This window comes from Phaenicophaeus curvirostris, chromosome 29, assembly GCF_032191515.1.
Source record: "Phaenicophaeus curvirostris isolate KB17595 chromosome 29, BPBGC_Pcur_1.0, whole genome shotgun sequence".
Lineage (NCBI taxonomy): Eukaryota > Metazoa > Chordata > Aves > Cuculiformes > Cuculidae > Phaenicophaeus > Phaenicophaeus curvirostris.
The window spans coordinates 2216136-2241173 of NC_091420.1; the positions used below are offsets into that span (position 1 = coordinate 2216136).

The 25038-nt window shown below is 59.0% G+C and overlaps 3 protein-coding genes across 3 annotated transcripts in view; 2 read left to right on the forward strand and 1 right to left on the reverse strand.

Annotated features, from left to right (window-relative positions):
• The first annotated feature begins 824 nt into the window (after nucleotides 1-824).
• On the forward strand, nucleotides 825-5821 carry FDPS (farnesyl diphosphate synthase). The gene is made up of 9 exons (XM_069878834.1): nucleotides 825-968; nucleotides 1666-1806; nucleotides 2511-2591; nucleotides 2686-2808; nucleotides 3285-3373; nucleotides 3918-3990; nucleotides 4533-4610; nucleotides 4687-4821; nucleotides 5377-5821. The coding sequence occupies exons 1-9, from the start codon at nucleotides 852-854 to the stop codon at nucleotides 5575-5577; spliced, it is 1038 nt and encodes a 345-aa protein (XP_069734935.1). The 5' UTR covers nucleotides 825-851; the 3' UTR covers nucleotides 5578-5821.
• An 827-nt stretch (nucleotides 5822-6648) lies between these two features.
• On the forward strand, nucleotides 6649-17771 carry RUSC1 (RUN and SH3 domain containing 1). Its single transcript, XM_069878719.1, has 10 exons — nucleotides 6649-6711; nucleotides 8111-9705; nucleotides 10985-11047; nucleotides 12685-12761; nucleotides 13663-13837; nucleotides 14338-14443; nucleotides 14536-14582; nucleotides 14809-15814; nucleotides 16098-16226; nucleotides 17180-17771. Exons 2-10 carry the CDS (start codon nucleotides 8184-8186, stop codon nucleotides 17346-17348), a joined length of 3294 nt encoding a protein of 1097 aa, XP_069734820.1. The 5' UTR covers nucleotides 6649-6711; nucleotides 8111-8183; the 3' UTR covers nucleotides 17349-17771.
• Nucleotides 17772-18576: 805 nt separating this feature from the next.
• ASH1L (ASH1 like histone lysine methyltransferase) overlaps nucleotides 18577-25038 on the reverse strand; it is a 59354-nt gene continuing 52892 nt past the window's right edge. Inside the window, exons 25-28 of the mRNA XM_069878689.1 lie at nucleotides 24571-24737; nucleotides 23530-23570; nucleotides 22543-22844; nucleotides 18577-20936 (exon numbers count right to left, since the gene is read on the reverse strand). Of these exons, the coding sequence (XP_069734790.1) occupies nucleotides 20845-20936; nucleotides 22543-22844; nucleotides 23530-23570; nucleotides 24571-24737 (602 nt within the window). The 3' untranslated portion in view covers nucleotides 18577-20844. The remainder of the gene's footprint in view (nucleotides 20937-22542; nucleotides 22845-23529; nucleotides 23571-24570; nucleotides 24738-25038) is intronic.

Here is a 25038-nt window from a genome sequence, read left to right on the forward strand (position 1 = left end):
CCTGCACCCCTCACCCCACTGCAACCCCCTACAACCCCCTGCACCCCTCACCCCACTGCAACCCCCTGCACCCCCCACCCCACTGCAACCCCCTACATCCCCCTGCACCCCCCATCCCCTGCATCCCTCTACAACCTCCTGCACCCCCCACCCCACTGCAACCCCCTACATCCCCCACCCCCCTGCACCCCCTGCACCCCCCTACAACTCCCTGCACCCCCCTGCAACTCCTTGCACCCCCCACCCCACTGCAACCCCCTGCATCCCCCACCCCCCTGCACCCCCTGCACCCCCCTACAACTCCCTGCACCCCCCACCCCCCTGCATCCCCTGCACCCCCCTGCAACTCCTTGCACCCCCCACCCCACTGCAACCCCCTGCACCCCCCACCTCCACTGCAACCCCCTACATCCCCCTGCACCCCCCATCCCCTGCATCCCTCTACAACCTCCTGCACCCCCCACCCCACTGCAACCCCCCCTACATCCCCCTGCACCCCACTACAACTCCCTGCACCCCCCACCTCCTGCATCCCCGCTACAACCCCCTGCCCTCTCACACCCATCCCAGCCCTCGCTCCATGCCCCCTCTCCGCCAATCAGAGCGCTCGGCCCCGCCCCCCCGCGCTCCTATTGGCTTCGCCTCCTTGGGCTCATCCTCGCACCATGGAGCGGACCAATCAGGGGCAGCTGCTGGCCCCACCCCGGGCGCGGGGTACGCTGGGAGTTGTAGTCCGGAGGGCGGTGCTGACCCCTGCAGCCTCCGCGGCTCCGAACTACATTTCCCGGCGAGCCCCGCGCGGCGCCTCAGAGCCCTGAGCCGGCGGCGGCTCCTCAGCTGTCCCGGTCACCATGAGCGGCGCCGACAGGGACGAGTTCCTGAGCTTCTTCCCGCAGGTCGTCCGCGACCTGACCGAGGGGGACCTGGGGCACCGGGAGGTCGGCGATGCTGTGGCCCGGCTGAAGGAGGTGAGGGGGGGCTGGGGTCAGGGCTGGGGCTGCTCCCCCACCTCCTGTCCCCCCCTTCTGTCCCCCCTTCTATCCCCCCCTCGTCTGTCCCCCCTCGTCTGTCCCCCCCGTTCTGTCCCCCCCTCCTGTCCCCTCGTCTGTCCCCCTCCTGTCCCTTCAGAGGTCTCCTTTTCTGTCCCCCCCCCGTCCTGTCCCCCCCCGTCCTGTCGCCCCCCCTCCTGTCCCCCCCTCCTGTCCCCCCCCTCCTGTCCCCCCCTCCTGTCCCCCCCCTCCTGTCCCCCCCTCCTGTCCCCCCCTCCTGTCCCCCCCTTCTGTCCCCCCTTCTGTCCCTTCGTCTGTCCCCCCCTCCTGTCCCCCCCCTCATCTGTCCCCTCATCTGTCCCCCTCATCTGTCCCCTCGTCTCTCCCCCTCCTGTCCCTTCGTCTGTCTCCTCTTCTATCCCCCTCCTGTCTCCTTTTCTGTCCTCTCTTCTGTCCTTCTCTTGTTCCCCTGGAACAGGACATGGGTTAGTGATTGATGGGAATGGTTGGACTCGATGATCCGGAGGGTCTTTTCCAACCTGGTGATTCTATGATTCTCCCGTCCCATCCTGCTGCTGTCCCCTCTGCCACTGCCCCCTCCTCTCCTCTCGTGTCCCTCTCCCTCTCTCCTGCTCTTTCTCCATCTCCCGCTGCTCACAACTCTCTCTTCTCACAGGTGCTGGAATACAACGCGCCGGGCGGGAAGTGCAACCGGGGAATGACGGTGCTGGCCGCTTACCGGGAGCTGACGGCCCCCGGGGAGCAGGATCCCAGCAGCCTCCGCTGTGCCCTGGCCGTGGGCTGGTGCATCGAGCTGGTGAGAGCTGGGTGGCGGAGGGACCCCTCTCCCACCCCTGGGCCCCCCCTGCCCACTAACCCATCCTTCTGACTGAACATGAGCCAGCAGGGGCCCAGGGGGCCAAGAAGGCCAAGGGCATCTTGGCTTGGATCAGACCCGGCGTGGCCAGCAGGGCCAGGGAGGTTCTTCTCCCTCTGGCCTCGGCCCTGGGGAGACCGCTCCTCGAATCCTGGGGTCAGTGCTGGGCCCCTCCCCACAAGAAGGATGTTGAGGCTCTGGAGCGAGTGCAGAGAAGAGCAACGAAGCTGGGGAGGGGGCTGGAGAAGAAGAGGAGCGGCTGAGAGAGCTGGGGGGGTTTAGCCTGGAGAAGAGGAGGCTGAGGGGAGACCTCGTTGCTCTCTGCAACTCCCTGAGAGGAGGTTGTGGAGAGGAGGGAGCTGGGCTCTTCTCCCAAGGGACAGGGGACAGGCCGAGAGGGAATGGCCTCAAGCTCCACCAGGGGAGGGTCAGGATGGACATTATGAAGAAATTTTTCACAGAAAGGGTGATTGGGCAGTGTCCGAGGCTGCCCAGGAAGGGGGTTGAGTCCCCTTCCCTGGAGGGGTTTAAGGGCCGGGTGGACGAGGTGCTGAGGGACATGGGTTAGTGATTGATGGGAATGGTTGGACTAGATGATCCGGTGGGTTTCTTCCAACCTGGTGATTCTGTGATTCTTCTCGCAGTTCCAGGCCTTCTTCCTGGTGGCTGACGACATCATGGACGCGTCCCTCACCCGCCGAGGACAGCTCTGCTGGTACAAGAAGGTGGGAGCATTTGGGAGGCCGCTCTGCTGGGGGATAGCGGGGGTCCTGCAGGGTCACACAGCGCCTGTGACACCTCCTGGTCCTCTCGGTGCAGGAGGGGATTGGCCTGGATGCCGTCAACGATGCCTTTCTCTTGGAGTCATCTGTCTACCGGCTGTTGAAGATGTACTGCGGGGAGCGCCCCTACTACCTGCATCTCCTGGAGCTCTTCCTACAGGTGAACCTGGCCCCTGTGATCCCCCTGCCTGGACCGATAAATAGGAGGATGTGAATGTGGTAGAGTGGGTCCAGAGGAGGCCATGGAGATGATCCAAGGAGCACCTCCCACGTGAGAACAGGCTGAGAAAGTTGGGGTTGTTCAGCCTGGAGAAGAGAAGGCTCTGAGGAGACCTTAGAGCAGCTTCCAGTGCTGAAAGGGGCTCCAGGAAAGCTGGGGAGGGGCTCTGGATCAGGGAGTGAAGGGAAAGGATGAGGGAAACAGGTTTGAGCTGCAAGAGGGGAGATTGAGATGAGATCTTAGGCTGCCCCATCCCTGGAGGTGTTGAAGGCCAGGTTGGATGGAGCTTGGAGCCCCTGATCCAGTGGGAGGTGTCCCTGCCCAGGGCAGGGGTGGGACTGGATGGGCTTCGAGGTCCCTTCCAACCCAACCCATTCCATGATTCTAAGGTTCTAAATCCTTCCTTCCCTTTGCAGACTGGCTACCAGACTGAGCTCGGGCAGACGCTGGACCTCATCACCGCTCCGATTTCCCAGGTGGATTTGAATCGCTTCAGCGAGCAGAGGTAAAGCGATCGTAGAATCATAGAATCACCAAGTTGGAAAAGACCCATTGGATCATTGAGTCCAACCATTCCCATCAATCACTAACCCATGTCCCTCAGCACCTCGTCCACCCGGCCCTTAAACCCCTCCAGGGAAGGGGACTCAACCCCCTCCCTGGGCAGCCTCGGACACTGCCCAATGACCATTTCTGGGGAACATTTTTTCCTACTGTCCAGCCTGACCCTCCCCTGGTGGAGCTTGAGGCCATTCCCTCTCGTCCTGTCCCCTGGCCCTTGGGAGAAGAGCCCAGCTCCCTCCTCTCCACAACCTCCTCTCAGGGAGTTGCAGAGAGCAATGAGGTCTCCCCTCAGCCTCCTCTTCTCCAGGCTAAACAAATGATAGAAGGGGATGGGGCTGGAGGGAGATAACTGGCTCACTCCAGTGCTGCTGTTGTTTGTGAGGCACTGGGGAGCTGGTTTGGAGGGAGATGCTGCTTGATCTGCAGAGCTCTGGTGGGAGGGGGAGGCCTGGGCTTTGTTCTTTAAGGTGGCTCCTCTGCCGCAGGTACAAGGCGATTGTTAAATACAAGACGGCGTTTTATTCCTTCTACCTGCCCGTGGCCGCTGCCATGTACATGGTGAGTTTTATGGAAAGGGTCTTGGGAGGGGCTGGACCCTTGGTGTGAGGCTGCCGAGGAGGGCAGGGGGCTGGGGAGAATTATAGAATCACGGGATGGTTTGGGTGGGAAGGGACCTCAAAGCCCATCCAGTCCCACCCCTGCCCTGGGCAGGGACACCTCCCACTGCATCAGGGGCTCCAAGCCCCATCCAACCCAGCCTTGAACCCTCCAGGGATGGGGCAGCCACCCCTGCTCTGGGCAACCTGTTCCAGGGCCTCCCCACCGTCACAGCAGAACATTTCTCCCCAAGATCTCATCTCAATCTCCCCTCTTGCAGCTCAAACCTGTTTCCCTCATCCTTTCCCTTCACTCCCTGATCCAGGGCCCCTCCCCAGCTTTCCTGGAGCCCCTTTCAGCACTGGAAGCTGCTCTAAGGTCTCCTTGGAGCCTTCTCTTCTCCAGGCTGAACAGCCCCAACTCTCTCAGCCTGGCCTCAGGTGGGAGTTGCTCCATAGGAAGGTGAAGGGCAGTTACTTTATTCCTGTTTTCCTCCCTCTTAGGCTGGCATTGACAGTAAAGAAGAGCATGACAACGCCAAAGCCATCTTGCTGGAGATGGGTGAATTCTTTCAGATCCAGGTAGGAGGTGGCTCCCTGTCCCTTGGTGCTTGAAGGACACCGACTCCGGTGCTCACGTCTTTCCATCCTCGTCCAGGATGATTACCTGGACTGCTTTGGGGACCCAGAGCTGACAGGGAAGGTCGGCACAGATATCCAGGACAACAAATGCAGCTGGCTGGTGGTGGAGTGTCTGCGCCGGGTCACGCCAGAGCAGAGGCAGATCCTGGAGGTAACATTACACCCTGGAAGGATGGGGGAGAGGTCATAGAATCCTAGAATATCCTGAGTTGGAAGGAACGTGGAGTCCAACTCCTGTCCCTGCACAGGACACCCCAACCTTCACCCCATGGGTCCTAGGGCATTGGCTAAAAGTTTCTGGCACTGCACCCAGTGCTCCAGTGCAGAGCAGAGTGGGACAGTCCCCTCCCTCTCCCAGCTGGCGGAGAAGACCCCCAGGACATGCTTACCCCCTTGGCTACCAGGACGCTCTGCTGGCTCCTATCTGACTTGCCAGAACCCCCAGGTCCCTTTCTGCAGGGCTGCTCTCCAGCCTCTCGCTCCCTTCCTGTGGGTGCGATGGGGAGGGAGCGCGGTGCCGTCACCTGGAAAGCCCTGTGCCGGAGTCCCCTGTGCCGGAGTCCCCTGTGCCACCACCTGGCTGGGAGCACGAGGGGTTGTGAAGAGCGTGAAGTGGCATCAAGGAGGACAAGGGGTGACTCCAGCCCCACCGTGAGCGACTGGCCCCAGCTGGGCTTCCACCTGACTTCTTCTGGTGTTTTCCCAGGAGAACTACGGCCGGAAGGAGCCCGAGAAGGTGGCGAAGGTCAAGGAGCTCTATGAGACTCTGGGCTTGAGGGCTGCTTTTCAGGAATACGAGGAGAGCAGCTACCGGCGGCTGCAGGAGCTGATCCAAAAGCACTCCCACCACCTCCCCAAGGCCATCTTCCTCGGCCTCGCACAGAAGATCTACAAGCGGCAGAAGTGATAGGGGGACCTGGAGCTGGACTGCAGGGCTGAGGGGCTGGGGGCCACCCCCTAACTGGAGCTGGAGGGGGGAGTAGGGTGAGTGGGGGGCGGCCGGCGCTGGCTGGAGGGCGCTGACCCCCCGGTGAAAATAAAGAGAAGTGGCTGTGGGTGCCGTGCTGCTGGTGGGGGCTGGGCTGCGAGCGGGAGTGCCCGTATCCCAGGTCCCAGCTGTTCCGGTATCCCACATCCCGGCTGTGCCTGTATCCCAGGTCCCTGCTGTGCCTACATCCCAGCACCTGTATCCCAGCTGTGCATCCCAGTGCCTGTATCCCACATCCCAGCTGTGCTACATCCCAGCTGTGCATCTCAGTGCCTGTATCCCACATCCCAGCTGTGCTACATCCCAGCTGTGCATCTCAGTGCCTATATCCTACATCCCAGCTGTGCTATATCCCAGCTGTGCTACATCCCAGCGCCTGTATCCCACATCCCAGCTGTGCTATATCCCAGCTGTGCTACATCCCAGCGCCTGTATCCCGCATCCCAGCTGTGCTACATCCCAGCCGTGCATCCCAGCGCCTGTATCCCGCATCCCAGCTGTGCTACATCCCAGCCGTGCATCCCAGTGCCTGTATCCCGCATCCCAGCTGTGCCCATGTCCCAGCTGTGCCATTATCCCACATCCCAGCTGTGCTGCATCCCAGCTGTTCCCGTATCCCACATTCCAGCTGCTCCATTATCCCACATCCCAGCTGTTCCTTTATCCCACATCCCAGCTGTTCCTTTATCCCACATCCCAGCTGTTCCGTTATCCCACATCCCACCTATTCGAGGTGCACGGGGGGCGGGGGCTCGGCTGTAGCCACGCCTGTTTCCGCCTGGTGGGCGGAGCTTTCGCAAGCCCCGCCCATTCCCTTATATGGAGCTGCGACTAGAAAGCCCCGCCCCCGCAGCCAATCCGCTCACGTCGCTGGGCGAGGCCGAGTCCATCGACGAAAGAGGGCGTGGTCTCACGTAAGCCCCGCCCATCGGCTCTGATTGGTCTGGGCCGCGAAGCCACGCCCCCTGGCGGAGGGGCGGGGCCAGGGCGGCGGCTCCTCCTCCCCCCCCCCCCGCCCACCCGGCGCCGCAGTCGCCGCCGCAGCGCGACGAGGTGAACGGGGCCGCGGGGTGGGGGGGGGAACTGGGGGACCGGGGGGGCAGCAGGGGCGGCTGCATCTCGGCTGCAGAGCCCTGGGACCCGAGGTGCGAGGGGTGGGGGATGCGAAGGGAGGGGGGATGCGAGGGGTGGGGGTTTGGGGGCTGGGGGTTTGGGGGCTGGGGATGCTCGGGGTGGGGGTGTTGGGGCTGGGGGATGCGAGGGGTGGGGGTGTTGGGGCTGGGGATGCTCGGGGTGGGGGTGCTGGGAGTGAGGGATGCTCGGGGTGGGGGTGTTGGGGCTGGGGGATGCTCGGGGTGGGGGTGTTGGGGCTGGGGATGCTCGGGGTGGGGGTGTTGGGGGTGAGGGATGCTCGGGGTGGGGGTGTTGGGGCTGGGGATGCTCGAGGTGGGAGTGTTGGGGCTGAGGATGCTCGGGGTGGGGGTGTTGGGGCTGGGGATGCTCGGGGTGGGGTGTTGGGGCTGGGGATGCTCGGGGTGGGGTGTTGGGGCTGGGGATGCTCGGGGTGGGGATTCTTAGGATGAGGGATGCTCGGGGTGGGGATTCTTAGGGTGGGGGATGCTCGGGGTGCGGGTGTTGGGGCTGGGGATGCTCGAGGTGGGGGTGTTGGGGCTGGGGATGCTCGGGGTGGGGATGCTGGGGGTGAGGGATGCTTAGGATCAGGGGATAATGGGGCTGGGAGGTGCTCAGGATCAAGGGATGCTCGGGGTGGGGGTTGTTGGGGCTGGGGATGCTCAGGATTGGGGGATGCTCGGGGTGGGGGTTGTTGGGGCTGGGAGATGCTCGGGGTGGGGATTCTTAGGGTGGAGGATGCTGACGCTGGGGATGCTTGAGGTGGGGATGCTCAGGATTGAGGGATGCTCAGGGCGGGGGGCTGCTGGAGGGGGGATGCTGGAGATCACCGGGTGTTGGGAGCCTGGGATGCTGAGGATTGGGGGATGCTCGGGGTGGGGATGTTGGGGCTGGGGATGCTGAGGATCAGGGGATGCTGAGGGTTGGGGGATGCCCGGGGCTGGAGATGGTCGGGGTCGGGGATGTTTGGAGCCTGGGATGCTGGGGCTCAGGTCAGAGCCCGCTGCCTAAGCCCAGCCACGGTCAGAGCTCCGGGGGCTGCAGGGGCTGCGGGGCTGGAGTGCTCCTCACTGCAGCGGCAGGGCTGGGTGTTGCAGCAGGGCCCTGCAGCCGGTCCAGTGTTCGGATGGGTGCTGGGCACCCCCTCACCGCTGTACCCCGGCTCCGAGTGCCGGCGATGCCACCCGCCCTTGGCCAGGAGCCCCCGGCTGAGGCTTCAAGGGCATCTTCTCCTTGATGGCATCTCTGAGACACGGTTCCTCTCCGTGTTTGTGCTGCTGCCTTCTCCCCCGCAGACTGAAAGGGTGTTTGATGTTTGTAGGGAGCTGGATGGTCTGAAGAGAGGAGCTGAAGGGTTCTCTGAGGGGCCTCGGTGCCACCAGTGAGGCAGCATCATGCTGGCTCCCAAGAAGGGTTTGCTCTGCAACCTCAACCACATCCACCTGCAGCACATCTCGCTGGGGCTGCACCTCTCCCGGCACCCGGAGCTCCAAGAGACCTCGACTTCCATGGTTGGAGACGACCAGACGGGCTGCAGCGACTGCCCAGAGAACCGTGAGCAAGTGGATGCCAATTCCAACAACCCCTCCTTGAAATGTCGCTGTTGCGATTCCCACGCTCAGCAGCCGGTGACGTCGGAGCTCCAGAACCAGGCGGCTCAAGAGGATTTCACCTCCCTGCACGCTGGGGAGGAGGAGGTGGCTTCCCCTTGTGACCCTCCTTGCGATTTGGCTTCCTCCTCCTGCTCCTCTGTCAGCAGCTGCTCGGATTTCAGCTTGGATGACTCCCCGGTCTCCGTGTACTACAAAGGGTTCTCTAGAGAAGAGACCCCATCCCCTGAAAATCAACCCAACGTCATTCCCGGAGAAGATGACCAGCTGTTGGCTGAGCAGAGTAGGACGTGTGATGGAAGAGATGCCAACTTCAACCCCATGGCGCTCCAGAGCCCAGACACCTTGGCTGGAGAGAGCCCCGACAGCCTCTGCAGCGGCGGCTCGCTCCGCTCCCAGCGCGACGAGGCTTCTCCCGGCACGGCGGAGCAGGAAACCATCAACGTCTGCGCCAACCTAGACCCCAACTGCAACTCCCTCCCCAACCCCGATGCCGCTGGGAGCGACGCTCCCAAGCCGCAGCCCCGGGCTGGCAGCGTCCCCCCGCCTGTGCCCCCCAGGCCCCGGAGACGCATGCAGGTTCTCAGCGCGCAGCGAGAAGAGCAGCCGCTCTTGACCATGGTGCCGGAGCCCGGTTCCGGTGAGCTCTGCAGAGACACGAGCAAGAAAACCATCACCTCCTTCCACGAGCTGGCCCAGAAGAGGAAGAGAAACGCTGCCGTGCCTGCTCTCGCCCAGCCTAAGATCGACCGGAGCGACTGGTTGATCGTCTTCTCCCCAGACACGGAGCTGCCACCTTCCAGCGAGCTCCTCTCCGGCGCCGCGGGCCACGAGCCGGCGCAGCCCCAGGACTGGCCGGTGAGAGCAGCCAGCTCCAGGCAGCGAGAGGTGACCACGTTCAAGGAGCTGCGGTACCGCAGCGTCTCCAACAAGCCCAAGGGGCAGCCAGGCGGCGAGCGGGCACAGCCCGTGGCCTCTCGGCACCCCTCGGCACCTCTCGCCGCGGCCGGAGGCAGCGAGGGCTCATGTTGGCTGCCACCCACGGCCCCGGGTGGACACTCAATGGCACCGACGGAAAGCCACCAGCTGAAGAGGAGGAGATCCCAGCCGGGGTTGCAGCCCATCGCGGAGGGACCGCCGGGAAACACAGAGGAAGGGGGGATGCCAGCGCGAAGCTGCCTGCCCGGAGAGAAGGGGCTGGGCTCGGGCTGCGATGGAGGAGCCCCCGTTCCGAGGCTCGGGGGAACCGGCAGGGAGCCTTGGGTGCCGGGGACGGGAGAGAGAGGAGAGGCCGCCTGCCAGGAGGGTAAGGACTGGGGTCTGCTCCTCTGCGATGGGGCAGGGGGCTCGTCTTGGAAGGGACCGAGCAGGGCAAGGGGAGCCGAGCCCTGGGGAGCTGAGGGGGATGAGGGGAGCCAAGCCCTGGGGAGCTGAGGGGGACAAGGGGAACCAAGCCCTGGGGAGCAGAGCTGGGTAAGGGGAGCCAAGCCCTGGGGAGCTGAGGGGGACAATGGGAGCTGAGCCCCAGGGAGGTGAGGGGGACAAGGGGAACCAAGCAAGACAAGAGGAGCTGAGCCCTGGGGAGCTGAGCTGGGTAAGGGGAGCAAAGCCCTGGGGAGCCGAGTGGGACGAAGGGAGCTGAGTAGGACAAGAGGAGCTGAGCCCCAGGAAGCCGAGTGGGACAGGCGAAGCCAAGCAGGACAAGGGGAGCTGAGCCCTGGGAAGCTGCATAGGAGAACTGGAGCTGAGGTTGGGGGAGCTGAGCGGAACAAGGGGACAAAGGCCTGAAGAGCTGAGCTGGGTAAGGGGAGCCAAGCCCTAGGGAGCTGAGTGGGACAGGGGGAGCTGAGCCAGGTAAGGGGAGCTGGGTGGGACAAGAGGAACCGGGCCCTGGGAGGCTGAGTGGGAAACAGGGAGCTGGGTGGGACAGGGGGAGGCTGATTCGTGGGGAGCCAAGCAGGACAGGGGGAGCTGAGCCCTGGGGAGCTGAGTGGGACTAGGGGAGCTGAGTGGGATGAGAGGAACCAGGCCCTGAGAAGCTGAGCAGGACAAGGGAAGCTGGGTGGGAAACGGGGAGCTGGGTGGGAGATGGGGAGCTGAGCCCTTGGGGGCTGAGCAGGACAGGGGGAGCTGGGTGGGACAGGGGCAGCTGAGCCCTGGGGAGCTGAGCCAGGTAAGGGGAGCTGAGTGGGATGAGAGGAACCAGGCCCTGGGAAGCTGAGCAGGACATGGGAGCTGAGTGGGAAACAGGGAGCTGGGTGGGATAGGGGGAGCTGAGCCCTGGGGGGCTGAGCAGGACAGGGGGAGCTGGGTGGGACAAGGGGAACCAGGCCCTGGGGAGCCGAGCAGGACAAGGGGAGCCGTGGGGTGGGGGCCGACAAGGGGGGCTGATCCCCGGGGAGCCGGGCAGGCCTCTCGTGTGGGGCCCGGTTCCCGTTCCCCGCCCCGGGCCGGCGCCGCCCCGCGGGGCCCTTCCCTCTTCCCGGCCCTCCCCTCGGGCTCCATGGGCGATCGCGGCCCCGGTGGCTCCCGGGGGAGCCCGGCCGAGCCCTCCCCTCACGGCGCCGCCGCCCTGGTCCCCGCAGGCAGAGCCGAACCGCCCGCAGCCCCGGGGGGACCCGCCCGGTACCGGGGGGAGCGGCAGAAAGGTACCGGGGGACGGGGTGTTGGGGGGTGGGGGGGGGGGGGGCTGGGAACGGGACCCCCGGGGCTGGGGAAAGGCTCCAAATGGGACCCCCGGCGGCTGAGGGCTTGGAACGAGCCCCTCGGGGCTTGGGACCCCGGGGCTGGGGGGGCTCTGGGGCCCTCAGGGCTGGGGGAGGCCTTGGGGTTTGGGATGGGAGCCTGGGGCTGGGGAGGGGGCTCAGGGCTTGGAATGAGCCCCCTGAGGTTGTGGATGGACTCAGGGCTTGGACCCTGGGGTTGGGGAGGGGGCTCAGGGCTTGGAATGAGACCCCTGACGTTGTGGATGGACTCAGGGCTTGGGACCCTGGGGCTGGGGGTGGCCTTGGGGTTTGGGATGGGATCCTGAGGCTGGGGAGGGGGCTCAGGGCTTGGAATGAGCCCCCTGAGGCTGTGGATGGACTCAGGGCTTGGGACCCTGGGGTTGGGGAAGGGGCTCAGGGCTTGGAATGAGCCCCCCGAGGTTGTGGATGAACTCAGGGCTTGGGACCCTGGGGTTGGGGGTGGCCTTGGGGTTTGGGACCCCCGGGTTTGGGAGGGGGGGCTTGGAATGGGACCCCTCCCAGGGCTGGGGAGCAGCTTTGGGCTTCGGGACCCCAAGGGCTGGTGGGGAGTCAGGGCTTGGAATGAGACTCTCGGGGCTTGGGCCCTGGGGCTGGGGGTGGGCTTGGGGTTTGGGACCCCCGGGTTTGGGTGGGGGGCTTGGAATGGGACCCCCAGGGCTGAGGATGGCCTTGGGGTTTGGGGGAGGGTCAGAATGGGACCCCCCGGGGATAGGGAGCGGCTTTGGGCTCCAGGACCCCCACGGCTTGGGGTTTGGGATCCCTGGGGCTGGGAATGGGCTCAGAACGGGACCCCCAGGGGTGGGGACAGGCTCAGGGCTTGGGAAGGGAACCTGGAATGGTTGGACTCGATGATTCGGTGGGTCTCTTCTAACCTGGTTATTCTATGATTCTGGGGCTGGGGACAGGCTCAGGAGGATGGGGCTGGGGCTGGTTTTGAGCCACCTCACCCCAGAGGTCTCCTGCCCGTGTCTCTGTCTTCGCTTCATCCTTCATCCCTGTGCCCAAGAACTCCTGGTTCCCATGGCAACAGCCTGGGATGTTCCGTTAGCCTGGGCCTTCCTGCCCACTCCTCGAAGGCCTCGGTGTCCGGCGCTGTGGCCGTGGCTGGTTGATCTCGGCCAGCTGCACGGTGCACCCTTTGGTGGAATGGGTTGGGTGGGAAGGGACCTCAAAGCCCGTCCAGTCCCACCCCTGCCCTGGGTGGGGACACCTCCCGCTGCATCAGGGGCTCCAAGCCCCATCCAACCTGGCCTTGAACCCCTCCAGGGATGGGGCAGCCACCCCTGCTCTGGGCAACCTGGGCCTGGGCCTCCCCACCCTCACAGCAAAACATTTCTCCCTAAGATCTCATCCCAATTTCCCCTCTTTCAGTTCAAAACCATCCCCCTTACCCTCTCCCTACCCTCCCTGATCCAGAGCCCCTCCCCAGCTTTCCTGGAGCTCCTTTCAGTGCCAGAAGCTGCTCTAAGGTCTCCTTGGAGCCTTCTCTTCTCCAGGCTGAACAACCCCAACTCTCCCAACTTTCCATTGTTCCACAGCCCTGTTGATCGCCGTCAGCACCGCCGTGGATAAGATCATCGCCCACTTCAGCACCGCACGGAACCTGGTGCAGAAGGTGAGAGGTTGGGTGGGCAGCAGCGAGGGTGGGTCATGAGCTGGAGGGGTTTGGGAGCTCTAGGGTGATCCACACGCTCAGGATTCCCCAGGGCTCAGGGCTGGGTCCAGCCCCGTTCAATGTCTTTATCGATGACCTGGATGAAGGCATCAAGTGTACCCTGAGCGAGTTTGCAGGTGACACTAAGCTGGGTGGAAGCTGAATCTGCTGGAGGGTCGGGAGGCTCCAAAGGGATCTGAACAGGCTGGATCCATGGGCTGAGACCAACGGCAGGAGGGTTAACGAGGCCAAATGGCGGGTCCTGCCCTTGGGGCACAACAACCCTGAGCAGCTCCAGACTAGGAGCTCGAATCCTCAAATCCTGGGGTCAGTTGTGGGCCCCTCCCCACAAGAAGGATGTTGAGGCTCTGGAGCGAGTGCAGAGAAGAGCAACGAAGCTGGGGAGGGGGCTGGAGAAGAAGAGGAGCGGCTGAGAGAGCTGGGGGGGTTTAGCCTGGAGAAGAGGAGGCTGAGGGGAGACCTCATTGCTCTCTGCAACTCCCTGAGAGGAGGTTGTGGAGAGGAGGGAGCTGGGCTCTTCTCCCAAGGGCCAGGGGACAGGACGAGAGGGAATGGCCTCAAGCTCCACCAGGGGAGGGTCAGGCTGGACAGCAGGAAAATTATTTTCCCGGCAAAGGTGATTGGGCAGTGTCCGAGGCTGCCCAGGGAGGGGGTTGAGTCCCCTTCCCTGGAGGGGTTTAAGGGCCGGGTGGACGAGGTGCTGAGGGACATGGGTTAGTGATTGATGGAATGGTTGGACTCGATGATTCATTGGGTCTCTTCCAACCTGGTGATTCTGTGATTCTAAGATCAGGCACTGCCATCCCTCTCCATGTAATTTCCTTGTGTCTCCCTGCTTCAGGCGCAGCTGGGCGACAGCCGGCTCAGCCCAGACGTGGGTTACCTGCTGCTTCACACCCTCTGCCCTGCGCTCTATGCCTTGGTGGAGGACGGGCTGAAGCCATTCCAGAAGGATGTTATCACCGGCCAGAGGAAAAATTCCCCCTGGAGCGTGGTGGAAGCCTCTGTGAAGACAGGTTAGTGCGAAGGTGATACCAAAACCACCATCAAATAAAGTCTCTAAGACTCATTTTGGAGTTTTAGGAAGCAAACACCCTCTAATCAAGCCTGAGGAGCACAAGGGACTGATCTCCATCAGTCGTGTGCAATGAGACAAGAGCTGAGACATAAGAGATTTCCCATTTACATGCGTATGGATAAATTCTCCCAGGAATCTTTTGCCTATTCTATTCTATTCTTTTCCGACCTGGTGATTCTATGATTCTATGAAAGAAAACATCCTATCAGAGAGACATTCTGTCTAACTTTCAAAAAATACAATTACTTAGATGGAACTTTACTTTAGCTTGAATCAAAATATTCCACTTCTTGTAGTAGTAACTACTTCTCGTATGAAGGGAACGTGTTCCTGGAGGTGTTGGGCTCATCATCTCGAGGTGCCTGGGCTCCTTTTCCAGCCCAGACTCGCGGAAGGTGTGTGTCCCCAGAGCAGTGACTGTTGGTGTGTGTTTTGCAGGGCCCAACGCCCGCTCCCTCCAGTCCCTGTGCTGGCACGTGGCCGGGCTGGCTCCTCTCAACAACTCCAGACAGAAGTTTCATGCCTTTATCCTCGGCCTCTTGAAGTGAGTGCTGGTTCTTCTGGCCCTCTTGGCCCTCCTGGCCTTGTTGGAGCCGGGTCCTGAGCTCTGATTTGAGTTTTTTTTGTCCTGTTTAGCATCAAGCAGTTGGAACTGTGGATCTCTCACCTGCAGAAGAGCCCAGGTAAGGACACGGCACCCAGAAGCTCCTGCTGTTGCTGAGGAGATAATCCTGTAGCTGTTCCAGCCGCTGTGCTTGGCAGAGATTCCCGTAGCGGATAAAAGCATCATTTTCCGCAGCAGATCCGCAGAACAGCTGCGAGTGGAAGCTGCTCGGATCTGCTGGGACCCACTTGCTGCTCTGGGAGGGGTTGGGAGCACAGTCATTCTGAGCTGTCCATGTCTCTTAGGTGTCATCTCCGTGCTGTATTCACCCACCGCCTTCTTCGCTCTGAGCCAAGGTCCTCTCCCCCACCTCGCTGACGAGCTGCTGCTGCTCATCCAGCCGCTCTCGGTGCTGACTTTCCACCTCGACCTGCTCTTCGAACACCACCACCTCTCCGTGGACGTCAGACCTTTGTCTCGCCAGCTGGAATCGCCCCTGTCTCCTCCCCATCGCTCGGCTTCGGCGCGGGGGCCTGTTCCACCTTCCCCGGGGGGCCAGAGCGGAGCCGCAGGGGCCAACCTGGAGGAGGAGATTCCCCCCGACGCCGTGGGGAGGGTAACGGGGGCCGAGGGCAGCACCGGGGCTCAGCCCCAAGCGCTGGTCGCTGGCGCCCAGGTCGGGGCTGCCCTCCAGCAAACCTTCCAGCACGTTCTGCGCTGGGGAGACCAGCTCGGTCGCGCTTTGCTGGGAGCTCACGGCTCCCCGGAGAAACACGAGCCCCCGGCAGGACCTCAGGACGCTGGAACCGGCCTCGGCGGCTGGTGGGGCCAGCTGAGCCAGGCCTCTAGGATTTACGCTGCTCCTAGCAAGGAAAAATCCTCTTTCGTCTGGTGGACCAAGCTGCAGGCGGGTGTGGGGGATTCCAGCCCCGGCCAGGCTGTGCGACCCCAAATATCCGTGAATGAGCCTCGAGGCACGGAGCTGCAGCTCCTTCAGACCAAAGCTGTCCCTGAACTCCCCAGTCCAAGGCCCAGCAGCAGCGCTGACACCTCTGGGACCTCTTCTCCTGAAGAGCTCGTCCTGCCTGCTGGAGCTGGCGCCCCCCCGGATGCGGATGCTGCTGGAGAGAATCTTCTGGCTGCTTCCCCAGAGCCTCCCGCAAAGAAGAACGGGACGGCACCTTCTGAGCCGGCAGCGGGTGGTCCTCCTGGCCTGGAGAAGGGCAGCTGGATGAGCCGCCTCTTTGGAGCCACCAATCCCTCAGCCAGGAGCTCCCTTCCCAGTCCTGACTCTGTCTCCGTGAGGTCCAGGTAAGGCCCAGGTGGGGCAAGGAAGATGTTTTATCCCAGGCAGTGACCAGAGAGCACACCACGAGGTTCTCTGGCCTCCCAGAGTGTCTTGTACTGCCCGTTATCCCTGTTTTGTGCTCCTGGGATTCAGGAGCATCCCAAGCGCTGCTGCTGCCACGTTGCATCAGTCCTTTAGAGCAGCAGGAGCTCACGGTGGAGGCTCGGTGGGGCTCTTTACCTGAGCAGAATGAGTGGGGAAAGGCTCTCCCCATGAACTTGTGGTTTTTCCTTTGCTTTGTGGCAGGAGACCTTCTAGCTGGTTGTCCCCCAGCGCGCGTGTCCTGGCTGTGGTGGTGAAGGGGTTGGCGCCCGAGAAGAGCCGAGCTCCAGAGCAGCCGCTGAGGAACGTGCCCGGCTCAGCCCAGCCCCACAGGTAACGTAGACGCGGTCGTGGTGGGGCTGGGAAGCTGCTGGTGGGGTCAGAGAAGCGGGGAATGTTCCCAGGCTTAGTCTGGATCACCTCCACGCCTCTCGAGGGAAAGGCTGGCACCGATCTTCGTTCTCAATCCAATTCATCGCCGGATGTTTTGGGAGGGGAGGATCTGTGCGTGAGCATCAAGTCCTGTAGGAGCCTCTCTTGGGGCTACCTGGGCTCCTTGGAGAGGTGAATCCTTGGAGAGGGCCCAGAGAGTGGTGGGAGATGGAGTTAACTCCAGCTGGAGGCCAGTGACAAGTGGTGGCCCCAGGGCTCAGTGCTGGGTCCAGCCCCGTTCAGTGTCTTCATCAATGACCTGGATGCAGGCATCGATGCACCCTGAGCAAGTTTGTGGGTGACACTGAGCTGGGTGGAAGCTGGATCTGCTGGAGGGTCGGGAGGCTCCAAAGGGATCTGAACAGGCTGGATCCATGGGCTGAGACCAACGGCAGGAGGGTTAACGAGGCCAAATGGCGGGTCCTGCACTTGGGGCACAACAACCCTGAGCAGCTCCAGCCTAGGAGAAGTCTGGCTGGAAAGTGCCTGGAGGAGAAGGACCTGGGGGGGTTGGTTGAACAGGAGCCAGCAGGGGCCCAGGGGGCCAAGAAGGCCAAGGGCATCTTGGCTTGGATCCGAGCCGGCGTGGCCAGCAGGGCCAGGGAGGTTCTTCTCCCTCTGGCCTCGGCCCTGGGGAGACCACTCCTCGAATCCTGGGGTCAGTTGTGGGCCCCTCCCCACAAGAAGGATGTTGAGGCTCTGGAACCCTGGTGGGATTTAAGGGCCGGGTGGATGAGGTGCTGAGGGACATGGGTTAGTCTTTGATAGGAATGGTTGGACTCCATGATCCAATGGGTCTTTTCCAACCTGGTGATTCTACGATTCCCTGAATCCCCGTCGTGTTTGTTGTGCAGGGCAGTCCGGGCGCTGTGTGACCACACGGGCGCGGCCGATGGGCACCTGAGCTTCCAAAAAGGGGACATCCTGCAGCTTCTCTCCACCGTGGATGAAGACTGGATCCGCTGCTGCCATGGAAACAGCACTGGCCTAGTTCCCGTCGGCTACACGTCCTTAATTTTGTGAGGAGGCGGCGAGAGCCGAGGAAGCGGCCGAGCTCGATGGAGTCAGGGCCACCTCCCTGAAGGACCTTCTGCTGGGTGCTGGTTCCGAGGGGCTCCTGCCCCGTCACCGCTGCTCCTTCGCATGACATTGCCGTGAGCACAGCCCGGCAGCCGCCGCCGGCCGGGACTCCCGCGGGGGATCTGCTTTCGCCTCCGCTCACCTCACCGCTGCCCACGCCGGCGCTGGGGAGCGAAGGGCCTCGTCCCCGCGGTCCTTGGTGTTGTCCCTGTGCCCTCGTGTCCCACCACCACCTCGCTGTGTCCCGCTTTGCTCCAGGGCTGGCGGCCCAACCCTCTGTAAATAGTCGTAACCACAGGAACGAGCTTATTCCAGGAAGGAAAAAAAAGCTGGAAATAAAGATTGTGGCTCACGTGAATGGATCGTGGTGGGGAGCAGGGGCTGGAGGTGGCCTCGGACTTGTCCCTGAGGAGGGGACCTTGGCTGGGTTGGGTGCTGGCTGTGAGCAAACGCTGCTGAAGGCTCGGCCCCCCGGCCCCCGCGCTCCGGTACGGGGTGGGAAGAGGTTTAGTGATTGATGGGAATGGTTGGACTCAATGATCCGGTGGGTCTCTTCCAACCTGGTGATTCGATGAGTCTATGAGGCGGCTGGGGTCACCAGGCCAGAAATAACCCTGGAATGTGGGTGGCAGTGGAAGTCGGTGGGAGTTGTTTACATGCGTGTTTATAGACAGCAGAGCGAGGGAGGGACGTCCCCCCCCTCTAGGCTGCTCTGCTGAGACCCAACCTGGAGCTCCGTGTCCAGCTCTGGAGTCCCCAACGTAAGAAGGACATGGAGCTGTTGGGAGTCCAGAGGAGGCCACGGGGATGATCCAAGAGCTGGAGCACCTCCCGGCTGAGGCCAGGCTGGGAGAGTGGAGGTTGTTCAGCATGGAGAAGGCTCCAAGGAGACCTCAGAGCAGCTTCCAGCGCTGAAAGGGGCTCCAGGAAAGCTGGAGAGGGGCTCTGGAGCAGGGAGAGGAGGCTGAGAGGAGACCTCATTGCTCTCTGCAACTCCCTGAGAGGAGGTTGTGGAGAGGAGGGAGCTGGGCTCTTCTCCCAAGGGCCAGGGGACAGGACGAGAGGGAATGGCCTCAAGCTCCACCAGGGAACTGGCTGCGACCCTGCAAGGGAGTCGGGAGGCGAGAGAGAAGGAACCTGAAGAGCCAGAGAAAGAAAACCCCACGAGGCGTTGCTAGGAAAAGATTTTCCATTTAATACTAGACTCTCTCAGGATTGAGATGCAGGCTTTTTTTTTTTTTTTTTTCCTTTTTATGCAATTACATCCAATGTTAAAATTGGTAATACATAATTTACAAAGATTAACATCAAAACAATGATCTATTTAGATATGCTTTGTAAAAAGGAAATATATTAGCAGCATTTATTTTCAGCAATCACACAGCCTACACCCATGCAGACTAAGAGTTCGTAGCTATTTGCAGTAATGTAGTGCTTCCTGGTCTCCGAACAGCGCTCCTGGTGCCCACAGCGGTCTCCTCGTTGTTATAAAATAACCGAAAAATTAAAAAAAGTCATTAATTTCTACACCAAGTAAGAAAAACCAAGTCTTTTGCACTTACCTAACATTTGATTGTCTAAAAAACATTTTTTTTTTTTGTTTGTTTTCTTTTTAGTCTTTCAACAAAAGAAAGATAAAACGACAGAGCTAGTGTCTCGCTTCTGTACGCACTTTATTTTCTTTAACGACTTCTTTTTTTTTTTTAGTGTTTAACACCATTTCAGACAACGATTTCTGTTTGAAACTTAAATGAGACAACTCCAGGGGGTCGGACATGCGATATTCCTACTACACGCACGAGTATTTTAATACTCAGGGTTCCTGGGACTGTACAGTGCTTCTCTACAGTAAGAAAATATTCCAAACTATTTTCTTATTTCTTTTTTTTTGCGTTTTTTTTTAATAAAATATTTTTTCTCAAAGGGTTGTTTTTTTTTTTTCCTTTCTTCGTGGGTTTTTTTTTTTTTGCGCGGGTTTTTTTTTTTTCTTCTTTTGAAATCAACACAGAAAAAGTTAATGGAATGAGGCGTGTTCCACTAAGAGTAAAATAATTATAATAATAACAATGTACATTAGGACGAGCTTGGTCCGTTCAAAAGGAACATGGAACTACCGTATTGCTTTACATCCACGCAGCAGATATATACAACTTGGCACATTGAAAACTGGATTTTTTTTATAAGAACAGCTAAAACGGGACCTTCTATGCGTATGTACGTCGGAAGGACAAGAAAAGCAAAGCAAGGGGCAGCATATGCCGACCACCCTCGCTCTTCCCTCGCCGCCAAGGGCGGCCGGTGGCAACCGTGGGGCTGGTACCTGGTGGCCCCGCCGGGCTCGGCCCCTTCGAGCCACCCCCGGGGGCTGCGGCGGGCAGGAACGGGCTGCGGCGGCGAAGAAAAAGCAGAGAGCGCGGGCGGTGCGGGATATACTGCCTCTTAATTTAAGAGACGGACAGGTTCAGCTGTACAACCAGAACACAAGAATTAGTGTTAGAAGTTGATATATCCTACAGTTCACGACAAATACTCGCTCGGAATACTGCTCGACGGTTCATGTAGTGAAGGTTTCCTTGTTTTTTTTGGTGGTTTTGTTTTTTTTTTTGCTTTTTTTTATCTTTTAACAGGATTTAAGTCGCACAACACACGGGACGCACAAGAACCACAGCTTATCAAAAAACCCCACAGCAATGGTGTCGGCAGGAGCTGACTTGCTTTATAAAACTTCTCTGCAGAAAAAAAAGTGGAAATAAAACACCCCCTGGCCGAGCCCCCGCGCCCTCCCCGCCCGCCTCAGCGCGAGGTCTCCTCGCCGCAGGCCGGAGCGCGGGCCCGCTGGCCCACGGGGAAGCCCGTGGCGCGGTCGGGAACGCGTCTCTCTTCCTGGAACTTGTGCAAATCGGAGGCCACGAGTCAGGGCGGCCGTTACCGTTGAAGCCCCGGGGCCTCCGCTCTCCCAGCTGGATCCCGTTCCCCGGCACGGCCCGCGGGGCCACCGGCGTCTCGTACAATCACAGGTTGATCGGGTGACCGTGGGGAATCTTCTCAACCAGAGTGAGTCAGTCTTTCTCCTTCTTGCCTCCCCATTCGTTTCTTAGTTGTGATTTTTTTTTTTTTTTTTTTTTCCCCTCTGAGTGGGAATATCAAGCAAAAAATAAATTAAAATTTGACCATCTCGGACAATAACCACGAGGTTTTGCGCAGTACCTAACATCGATACAAGGCACGCCCAACAACACACACACCAGACGAGCACCGCAGAGCAGGGCAGGGCAGCTCGCGGCCGGCCCAGACATCTAAGTGCTAACTGTTTTGTCATTTGTCAGTTTGCTGCTGCCCTCTCCCCTCCGTGGCTGGTGCGGAGGAAGGTGGGTTCCTGCCCGCAGCCCTCGGCAGCCCTTGTCGCAGACTCCAGACCCACAGCTTCTCCTCGCGGGCGTCACTTCCTGAAGCTGCTCTCCGGGATGGCGAGAGTGCGTCGCCTCAGTTTGCGGCCGGAGCCCTCCTCCAGCAAGTAGGTGACGTCGATAGCTGCAAGAGAACACAGGCCGTGGGTGAAGACGGTGATAAAGTTAAGAGCTTCCCCGTTTCCCGATTCAAGGTTCCTTCGAGGATGTTTCGACCCAAATCCAACGCTCCGCTGGGTCAGGGGCTGAGGAACCTGATGGAAGTTTGGAGTCTGCCCTGCTTTGAGTCACTGCCAGCAGTGGCCCAGGTGGCCAAGAAGGCCAAGGGCATCTTGGCTTGGATCAGACCCGGCGTGGCCAGCAGGGCCAGGGAGGTTCTTCTCCCTCTGGGCTCGGCCCTGGGGAGACCGCTCCTCGAATCCTGGGGTCAGTTGTGGGCCCCTCCCCACAAGAAGGATGTTGAGGCTCTGGAGCGAGTCCAGAGAAGAGCAACGAAGCTGGGGAGGGGGCTGGAGAAGAAGAGGAGCGGCTGAGAGAGCTGGGGGGGTTTAGGCTGGAGAAGAGGAGGCTGAGGGGAGACCTCATTGCTCTCTGCAACTCCCTGAGAGGAGGTTGTGGAGAGGAGGGAGCTGGGCTCTTCTCCCAAGGGACAGGGGACAGGACGAGAGGGAATGGCCTCAAGCTCCACCAGGGGAGGGTCAGGCTGGACATCAGGAAGAAATGTTCCCCGGAAATGGTCACTGGGCAGTGTCCGAGGCTGCCCAGGGAGGGGGTTGAGTCCCCTTCCCTGGAGGGGTTTAAGGGCCGGGTGGCCGAGGTGCTGAGGGACATGGGTTAGTGATTGATGGGAATGGTTGGACTCGATGATCCAGTGGGTCTTTTCCAACCTGGTGATTCTGTGATTCTATGGTTGGACCAGGTGATCTCCAAGGTTCCTTCTAACCCAGATTGTTCTGCATTAACTCACAGAAGACAAAAATACCGGAGAGAACTCATCCTAGGCTTTAAATTAAAACCAGACCATGGCAACTGCTGCACACGTTCTTAATCAGGGCTTTTTATCAGGGAGGGCAGGGATAAGATGAGGCGGAATGGTTTCAGCTGCAAGAGGGGAGATTGAGATGAGATTTTAGGGAGAAATGTTTTGCTGTGAGGGTGGGGAGGCCCTGGAACAGGTTGCCCAGAGCAGGGGTGGCTGCCCCATCCCTGGAGGGGTTCAAGGCCAGGTTGGATGGGGCTTGGAGCCCCTGATGCAGTGGGAGGTGTCACTGCTCACGGCAGGGGTGGGACTGGATAGGCTTTGAGGTCTCTTCCAACCCTAAACCATTCCATGATTCTGTGATTCAGCAGCTCAGGACGGTACCTACACAAGCTACTTACAACCCAGTGGAAAGCTCAATAAAGGTCAGAAGAGACTTTCCCAATTCTCTTCAGTCTTTCTTTCCTCAGCTGAAAACATGGAATGATTGGAGGGGGGGAATTGCCTTCAGAAAGTTTTGTGGTTACTAAATAGACCCTATAGACCAGTGTCATGGAGAGAAATTTCAGCTGGAACCAGTGGAAGCAGCTACCATTGCAAAAGAAAACATTAAAGCAAGGAAAACCGATCTTATTCATGATGTCCAAGGCAATATCGCCAGGCAAAAGCGACTTATCACCAAGGTCTGAAGCGAATTCGAGCCGAACCTGGAGAAGAAAAGCTATTGTGGAACCACGGCGGAGAAGCTCACCGTTTTTCCCTGGGATTTTCTCTAAGAGGTTTAGCAGGATCTGGTTCAGTCTCTCTCGCTGCACATGCCGCCGTTCCTCTGGAGTGCAGGGCTGCCTTGTGTCAGCATTGCTTTCTTCCACCTTTTTATCAGCGTCGCAGCTCTCGCTGGGCGCCGGCTCCTTCTCTGCCTCCTCCAGCCTGGGCAGCTCGTTCGCAGGTTGATCCTGGTTTCCTAATACCTCCTCAATAAGTGGAAGGGAATCTTCTTCTTGGTTTAAGTCTTTCATCTGGGGTTTTGAGCGATCTGTTTTCCACGACGATCTAGAAGGGAAAGAAGGGTTTCAATACCACCATTTATCAGACGCTCACCTGAAAGGCGATAGGACTTCGCAGAAGAAAAGGGACTTTCTGAAGTATCCGTTGACTCAGTGTTCACATTCAAACCCCCTGCTTACGACCCACAGGAGGCTGTGTTCCTATCGCCTTGTTTGCAGAACCTCACAAGCAGCCTTCTAAAAACAAACTGAATTTTTATATCAATTTGTAGAGGTTTTACTCTTCCACAAGGGTTGAGCTCAGCACTTGCTGATGTTTCTCTGCTACAGCCACAGCTCTTGGGGGGGTATTTTTAAAGTCACTGAGCTCACTGGGCCCGGCTTTTATTGCAACGCGAACATGGGAAGCGTGTTTGAGGATCTAATCTCTTTGTGCAGGAAGGTTGGATGCTCTTCTCCGGCTCTGCCATCTCCCACATTCAGCTGCTTCTGCTAATGTTCAAAATGGCTCCTGTAGTTCCTTACATCCATTATTAATGAACACTAAGCCTGCTTCTATCTTCTACTCCTCCTCACTCCTTCCCTCCTATCTCTTTAAAAGTTTAGAGGATTGCTTTAAATAATTGATTTCCAGAGCACCCAGGGGAAATGGGCAGGAAAAGGAATGGACGCTTGAAAAACAACACGATTGCTTCGTCTCTTCTCAATGAACAGTCGGGTAAAAGACTCACCTGCCTCCATTTCTCTTGTAGTTGTCTGGTACATAATGAGGCTGTAACGACAATAAGGCTTATGGTTAATATCAAATAGAATTTAGAGTGGAAGAAAGCGTTGGATGACGTCCCAGTGCAGGATTTGACTGTCTGACACTCGGGAAATGCCAGCGCGGGGCTGGCCCATCAGATGAATTCAAAGGAAAAGGTGTAATAAGGACAAATTAGTAAGTTTGGCTCTATCTGATTCTTTATATCTTCTAAATAAATTTCAAGCCACAGACCATCATGATGAAAATCACCTTTGTTTTCTGCACAGCAGAGGTTTGGAACCATCTCTAAGCTTACTACAAAAAAAATATCTCGGCTTCCAGGAAGGGAAGGGCTTACTTGGAAAGATTTGCTGGATCTGGTGCGGGAGGATGCGCAGAGCCAAGAGCTGCTGCTTCCATGGAACAGGAGAAAACGAGAGTGTGGAATGAATAGCTATTCAGATGGAGGATGTTAAGGGAAACTGCAGTTCAGTGGTGAGTGGAAATGGAAATATGAGAACGCTGCTTTTCTGTATTGAGAATCGCTGTTCAAAGGTACTGCTGAAAACTATGGTTTAAGCAAGTGATTAAAAGACAGAGTAATCACTCCAAAGAGAAGCCAACCCAACACAGACAAGCTAGCAAACTCCTGCTGGGCTGTGTGATTCTCTGAAACGCACACAATTGTTTTACAGTCGCGGAATTGCGACCGAAAAGTGAATTTTTATCATTTCCTTCACTTGGGAGTGGCTGAAATGAAACCAGCGTCTAGATTTCAGTCAGAAACCACAACCTCCCAACTTATACAACCATTCCTCCAACATCTGTTTGCTTTTGAACTGCACATTCTCTGCCTGCAGTCAATTTTCATTTCCAAGCTTTCTTTCTAGCCAGCTTCTCATCCAGACTGTGTGTCGGCTTCCTTCGGTTTACCAAGTTTCATTCATAAACAGAGAGCCAGGGGCTTTCCAAAAACACATCCAGTCTTCTAGGGAAAAATCAGGATGCTGAAAGAAAAGACACTTACTGAAAAGTCTCTCTTGGGCGTGAGTCTCTTGGGGAAGTGGTCAAAGGCATAGGGCTTGGTGCAGACGGGGTAACGATTGCGGTGGATCTTGTAGAAGAGATGAGCTGATTTATCGAGGCGGTAATCACAGATATACACATCTTGCTCCTTCACACCTTTTGGCCTCCCTACAGGTTCAAATCAAAGCACACGGGAGAAAATGTGACCCAGATTCGAGAAGAAACTCGGGGTACAGCAGAGCAAGAATGAGCTGTGCGCAGTGTCAGTGGGGCAGGGGCTGTCAGAGCTGTTCAGTGGGATGACAGGCATTTTTATTTGTTTTCCTTGCTCCAAAATCACAATAGTGGGCACACAGCTATTTTGATTTTAGAGGAAAACCTGTATATTCTACTCAAATAGCACCCCAACTTGTACAAATGCTATTATGAGGTTTATGGCATGAGGTTTAACAAGGCCAAATGGCGGGTC